Here is a 7,687-nt window from a genome sequence, read left to right on the forward strand (position 1 = left end):
TTTCAGAAGCTCAAATGCGCGAGAAAAAAAGGAAAGAAAATGGCGCGCAATGCTACTGCATGTTCTCGAAAGAAACTGATTACATGGTAACGTGTCACTAGATGCAGCAAAGGCAGCCAAGCCAACGGCTGCTTGCGCCACTGTTACCTAAACACAGATATGGATATCGAAATCCAATTCGGATTTGAGTATCCGATTTTATAAAAAAAATGAACATGTAAAATACAACTTAGAATTTAATATGCGTGTTTGAAATCCAAATCGGAATCAAGTATCCATCGACAAAAAAATTAGCCATAAGTATTTAGGTAACACAGCTTGCGGTTGCATGTGGCCTCGCCTCAGCGGGGTTGCCTGGTGGTCGAATGCAGGTTTCAAACGCAGGAACTGGCGCCAGTGGCTCGTTAGCATTGCAGAAGCGGGCGTGTGGCAAGCGGCAAGGCAAAGCGAGCTCAGTGGCCATGGCAATTGGCAAAGCGAGTAGACAGGTCACATGAGGATGATGATCAATCAAACTGATCGCAGCCGGTGGTGCTGGCGCCGCGGCCGGGTGGCAGTGGCACCACCAGACTGTCTCTGCTTGCAGCTGACACGTTCGTGGCTAAAGACGTTCAATCCCAGTGACGGAGGCAACCGGAGACAGGGGTTCACCATATGACTCTCCTAAATTCTAAATCTTTCATTGATATTAAATATAATACATGTATCATATGTGTACAGAATATCTTGACACATGTTTATGTTTCTAAGACTGTCATACGCTCATACTTTTTGATTTTATTGGCCTTCTCCCTTAGAGCGTAAAAGGCATGTGCAGATGTGCTTAACCCCTCTCTTACACCTCCTGCTAAGTTTTTTTTTCTTGTTCTCTCTTGGCCCTTTCTTCTCCGATTCTTCCCCAATGACTAGAGTGAACATCTAGTTTCTCTAAATCATTTTTGCTTGTATTTCACATCTCATGAAATAATTTGATCTTAAAAAACATGCGGTTCTTTTGCTAAATTATTATATAATTGAATGCTTTCGTTCTATTGGCCCTCCTTGTATAAAATTTCTGGCTCCGTCCCTGTTCAATCCTAGGTACATGCTTAATAGACGGAAATGCTCACCCCACATAATCCACAGATTCACGTCCTGAAAGAAAAAATAGAGAAGAAAGAGCGGGGAAAGGACGAATAATTTCAGGAAAATGTGCTCACGAAAACGCATACATACAAGTTGAAAAATAACATCTAATATGAGGACGACACGTGGGCCAGTAACAACAAAAGTTTCTGCCTACCAGCTGAAGTGACGTTTATAGCGCCGCTATCAGGGCCATCCTTCCTAGCCGTTAGATCAGACGATCTAGAACCGTCCGATATAGGTCAGGTTCCGGCACCCTCCCTTTTATTCGCTCCCGGCCACTGCCCACCGAGTTTGCTCGTCCAGGGTTCTAGGCTCTAGCCGCCGCCGCCACCTCCCCCGAGCGCAGAGTGAGAGAGAGGTCGACGCCATGGTGCAGCGTCTCACGTACCGGAAGCGGCACAGCTACGCCACCAAGTCCAACCAGACCAGGGTCGTCAAGACCCCAGGTAAGATCTTCCCCACCGCTTCCCTTGGCAGATTTTCAGGCTGCGACTCCAGCTCCTTCGCTGTACGTATGCTAAATTTTGCCGCGCTATTGGTGCAGGAGGGAGGCTTGTGTACCAGTACACCAAGAAGAGGGCGAGCGGGCCGAAATGCCCGGTCACCGGCAAGAAGATCCAGGGGGTAAGCGACCGCATGTTATCCCCATTAGGATAACTTTGGGTGATCTGTGCTGTGACACTGTACCTTACTCACCAATTTCTAGAATGGGTTTGGTCTGCAGTAATATTGTGAATCGAGTGCATAAACTATCTAACATCGTATAATGCGAATCGAGTGCCCAAATTTTCGTGTCTAAACTATCTAACATTGTATAAATGCCCATGTTGTAATTCAGTTTTGTTGAATGAAGGATCGGGTCTGTTGTCCCATGTATGTTTTGCCTCTACTAAGCAGCTTTACTTGTTTGAGTGATGGTACGGTGTTGTATTTTGTTACCAGAAAATAGTTAGACAGCTGAATTTTATTGCAACTGCTACGCACATGGTTGCTCAAAGTGAATGAAATCAACTATACTAGTAAAGGAATGACGCTAATTCATTTTCACACAATTCTGCTTTTGTGGTCTTGAAAGTTTTCTTTAGAAGGTGCCTAACTGAACAAAGACCAATTCACTGCCTCGAATATAGGTAATAGGCTAGCGTAAACTGTCATTGATTCGCTGTATACCTTCTTGAACTGTATGTGCCTGTATGTGCAATATTAGTTGGTCAATGTACATGTTAAAAGTCCTTCCATGTTATTGTTTGTTGGCTTGTACTGTTTATTAAGCTTCTTGTTAAATAATAAATTAATAGCTTGCTTCTTGCACATGTCTGCATCTGTCACTGATGCAAGAAGACACTGCTAGCAGTTTTTGCATACAGTGGGAGTAATAGTGCACTTTAGCTGCAATTTCATAGTCTTTTCACTACTGTAATAATAATTTGCATCTAGGAATTTATTGTTTGATGGTGCAATTTTTTTCATGCTGTATATTGTTATGAATTTAGTCATGTGATTTCTAACAATATTTGTTTTGATATCTTGTAGATACCTCACCTAAGGCCTGCTGAATACAAAAGATCCAGATTATCCAGGAACAGAAGGACTGTCAACCGTCCTTATGGTGGTGTTCTATCTGGTCAGGCTGTTAGGGAAAGGTTAGTGAAGTCTCATGGTTTTACCTGCTGGTTCTGGCAAGCATTATATATCTATTGTAACATGCATCTTCTGACATTTTTATTGCAGGATCATTCGTGCTTTCCTTGTCGAGGAGCAAAAGATTGTGAAGAAGGTTTTGAAGATCCAAAAGACCAAGGAGAAGCAAACATCAAAATGAAATGGTTAAAGTAGTACTAATTTTTTTTAGGACGATGGTGATCAGTACTCAGTTGCCGGTTCAGTAAGCTAAGCTGGTGGTTCCTGAGTTAAGCAAGAGATTTCGATCAATTTCCTTGTTGCTCCAAGGATGGAAATCTGGAACTCGTTTCTCATGTTCTGATTTTTGCGGTTGAGTACTTAAGTGATATGTCCAAAGTATTTTGATATCCCTTGCACTATCTATCTCATGCAGTTTCGATGTCTGGTTGACCCTGGATAAAAACAGAATTAGTATGTCATGCTACTCACTATGCGTTATGCATGCGCTACGCAATATTTTAGAGGAAACATTCTTCATTCCACTACCCAGATGTCACAGGCAAATTGCTGGCCAACTGACCTAAAACAAAACTAGGAGCATGATCTACCCACACCTGGGTATCACACCATGTCGTGCTAGAACATGCAACAAAGATAAAATTCCTATGATAAAAATAGGGATGAAAACAAAAACGTTAAATTTACTGGGGCTTGTTTTGAAGTCTTCTGCCTGAAGCAGATTTAGGCTCTTCTGATAGTTTCCGACCTTTTCTGTTTTGAGACGGAAAAATAAATCCACCAGTAATTATCGATTATCTTCAACCCACTTATGTCAATTTTTAAGTGTCAACACAAAAGGACCTAGATCCAAGCGGTTAAGTCTAATTGCTAGCCTATGTTCCATACCTATTTGAGTCATCCGTCAATATCTCTATCCACAATCATAGCCCAAAGACTCCATTCTTTTGGGAGGCAAAACTCTTATCTCTTAGTGACTTGAAGGACAGTTATTTAATCTATGTATAACCCATGAGACCATAACTATTGATTGCTTTGTTAGTATCCATGACTTTTTTTAGTCATGCTAGTACTATATTTGTCACATGAAGTTCATCTACTACAGTTTGGTGTTTTTGGATTTGAATTATCGATTCCTGATCGATACCGGCATGTTTCCGTCCCGACAACACCGTTTTCATTTTTCTCGTATTATCGACACCATATTCGTTTATGGGATTATCATTATCGACTTCGTTTTCAAAGAAAATGTAAAACTGAAAGTGGTTTAGGTCTTTTCCGATCGTTTTCGTACCCTTTTCATCCCTAATAAAAATGACAACTTAAACTCCTTTAGAACCAAATGGGAGACTCTTCGCTTCTCTTTGAAAACAAAAACAGAAAACACACAACCTAAATAAAAAAATGAGAGGAAAAAAAGAAAAATAAAAGCGCCACAACACATAACACTCACGGTGCTTCTCAATTCACCAAGCTCCAAGAATCACCAGTGAGTGGAAACCTTTTCGCCTTTGCTTATCAACTCTCCTAGCCGTCTTACACCACCATGAACTAAAGCTAATATCTTGTTGTAAGGGTGTGACATGTTGCAAACCAACCCCACTGAGCAATGAGAACTAAACTTGGTGGGAGAACACACAGCCTGCTAAAAGGTGACTGATTGTCTCCTCATCTTGGTCACAGAGATGACATTTATTGGGATGCTGCAGTCCTCTGCATTCCAACCTTTTGACAGTCCAACACCGATTATAGACGGCAAGCCAGATAAAGAATTTAGCCCTCAACGAGCCCCATGACTTCCAAATATGTTTCCAATGTTCAAACTTGATGCTTCCCATGAATAACATTATGTAAGCTGATTTGGATGAGAAGATCTCAGAGGCCTTAGCTGACCATATGTGTTCATCATCTACATCTGGCTGCAAGTTAACCTCAGTGATAACATCTCATAGCTGCAGAAAATCGACAAGAGTCGTAACATACAATGCACCCTTGATGTCATGGACCTAACAATTCTAATGTAGAGCTTGACTGATCGTACGATGGTTATAGGTGCGCTTAGAAACTAGGGCAACCATATGAGGGGCGAGATCAGCTAATGACTTCCCATGCGGCCACCTATCCTGCAAGATTACAATATTGTTTCCATTTTCGACTTCCGAAAAGACAAGGGCGTTGAACAAAGCTTTGGAGTTGGCATGGATTTGGGGCTTAAACCCTACCCATGGGTTGTCAGGTTGGGTTTTCTGCAATCATAACCAGCACATTCACAGCGACCAACTCAATATTTCAAGGTCATGTATCCCTATACTTCCTAGCTCAATTGTAAGACACACACGACGCTAAGAAATTAGGCAATGTCTTCCATTAACCTTGTCACAAACTTCCCAAAGGAAATCTCTGTGCCGTTTATCAATGGCATGGATCACCCACTTCGAGAGCTCCAAAGCTATGAGCTAAAAATGATACTAGCACATTTTGTTGGAGTTGATCTCAGTCCAACGTGCCATAACAGAACTATGAGATAAGGGGAGCTCCATCCCTATGTAGGCGCTCTGATTGGGGTGCAACCAATATGTTGTTTGCAGTCCTATCTTGGACAATGCCATATAAATACATGAGGGGGAGCTCGGCACCTGATGGTCGTCATTCACATTAGGCCCAACCTCCCTCATCTCTAAACCCTGCCGATCATCATGGGCGCTGCTACGAGGTGAAGTCCGTTGCCACCACCGCACCCACACGACTACGTGACGGCGATCAACAACACCAATCCCGCTATCTCTTATCGCCTATGCGTGCATCATGTCGCCTGATTGCGCTACATCACTATCTACCCTGAGCCATCAAGAAGACTTACTGGTATCTTTGAGCGTAGCGAAATGTTGTATTGCTGATTGATGCCGTCTTCCTCTCCATTTTTTTTTATAGTCGGATCCCCTTCTTAGAGCCTATATTGGAGGCCTAAAATGAGGTGCATGCCCGGGGTTGAAGCCCGAACCGGTAAGGTCGCGCCCGTGCGCCTTGCTAGTGAGCCATTCGCTCGCTTGCAGTCTTCCTCTCCAATTTGGCGTCCACTTCCGCACGTACCACACACAAACTCGCGAATTATGGGCCTCTCCGGTCCGTTTGATTGTTCGCATGGTCTAGACTAGCTTGTATCTAGTGAGTTAGTCTTATTTGAGTCAGACTTATTTCATACAGTATTATTTATTTAGTTAGTTGTATGTGCTCAATCTAACTTAAAAAAGATTGTGTTTGATTGTCTGCATATGTATATGTTGTATGAGATTAAAATAAAAAACAAGAGTTAACATGATATTTATTTTATATAAATATATTTTATAGTAATTAATTTATCATATTAAGTCTTAATTTAAGGGCAAATTCTTTATTTATTATCAAAAAAATTTAGTCTTCCCTCCGTGCCATAAAATTTTTTACCCTTCCTTATCTACTATCAATTTTATCTTTCTTTCCTTTCTTAGTCCTTCCGCAATTCTCCCATCTAGAAACACTGCCTGGGTTACTGTTCATATGTACAGTCCATAGTGCACAACAACCTTTCGTTTATCTACAAATTAGTGGTATTCTATTTCTCTAAAAAAATCCTAATTTTTTTTACGTGCCCTATAATCTATATGCAACCTATTTTAATTAGATCCATGCAAAAACCTGTGTATTTAAACTAAAATTCTCCAAAAACAAGCTACTTTTATAACTTCTAATAATTGTTACGACCTCCAATAAAATTAAAAAATCTGAAAAAAATTAATAATATTCTTCTTATATAATGGAATAATTTCTAAAATTATTTCTAGCCCTAGATTATACGGTATAAAAATGGAGCATTACAAAGAAAATCAATCTTTCACCATATAACCTAGGATTAGAAATAATTTTAGAAATTAGTACATCACATCAAAAAATTATTAGTGAATTTTTTAGATTTAAGATTTTATTTGAGGCCCTAACAATTATTAGAAGTTATAAAATAGTCTTTTTGAGAATTTTAGTTTAAATTCTGTCCATATATTTTGTGAGAATATAATTAAAATAGGTTGTATGTAGATTACAGAATACGTAAAAAAAAATTCTAAGACTTTTAGAGAAACAGAAGGCACTTATTTTTTGGAACAGAAGGCCGTTGTGCACTATGAACAGCACTATAAACAGTACCCCCGAACAATACTTTTTTGAGGGGAGAACTGCCGGAGGACTCACAGAGTCGCGGGGAAGGAAAGAAAGGTAAAATTGATGGTAAATAAGGAAGGGAAAAAAATTTGATGGCATGAAGGAAAGATCTACTTTTTTTATGGCAAATAAAGAATTTTTCCTCAAAAGCCCTCAATGCAATTTGAAATATACTAATATAAATTAATACTCACTAATTATATGCTAATACCATCGTTAACTGAGTGCATGGTTACATCCCGTGAGCCTATCTCTAGAGAAGCGCAAAACATTTTTGTGGAGCCTAGCTGAAATAATATTTTTGCACCCGGTGAGCTATGCCCAAGCACCCATCAAACAACCAAACAGCAAGAACCTACATCCCGCGAGCCTAACCAGGCCCTTATACAGACAACCAAACACTCCTTTGTCTTGTGGCCACGGGAAAACAACGTAGGGTTCTTTTAGATCATAAAAATTCCACTAGGTATAAGGATGTATAGTTTATAAGATTGTTCATTTACGTTAAAATTTATATACGAGAACTAAGTAAAAATAACTATAAGATAGTTGAAAAAATCAATGGATGAATAAGTAACTGATGAAAGGGATAGACGTAAGACGCCTTATATACAGCTGGTCTCAGCTTTGTTGCGGATTTTAGAACCAGCAGCTCTGCACTACACGAGTCGTTGCTCTGTTATGTTCCATCCTGTGAGCGGCACCAGCTACCAGCGTGGATAGG

The 7,687-nt window shown here is 40.3% G+C and overlaps 1 protein-coding gene across 1 annotated transcript; it reads left to right on the forward strand.

Annotated features, from left to right (window-relative positions):
- Positions 1 to 1,130: 1,130 nt before the first annotated feature.
- LOC133888771 (large ribosomal subunit protein eL34-like) lies at positions 1,131 to 3,156 on the forward strand. The gene is made up of 4 exons (XM_062329133.1): positions 1,131 to 1,574; positions 1,673 to 1,752; positions 2,662 to 2,771; positions 2,860 to 3,156. Exons 1-4 carry the CDS (start codon positions 1,496 to 1,498, stop codon positions 2,948 to 2,950), a joined length of 360 nt encoding a protein of 119 aa, XP_062185117.1. The 5' UTR covers positions 1,131 to 1,495; the 3' UTR covers positions 2,951 to 3,156.
- Positions 3,157 to 7,687: the final 4,531 nt, after the last annotated feature.

This window comes from Phragmites australis, chromosome 13, assembly GCF_958298935.1.
Source record: "Phragmites australis chromosome 13, lpPhrAust1.1, whole genome shotgun sequence".
NCBI classification, from domain to species: domain Eukaryota; kingdom Viridiplantae; phylum Streptophyta; class Magnoliopsida; order Poales; family Poaceae; genus Phragmites; species Phragmites australis.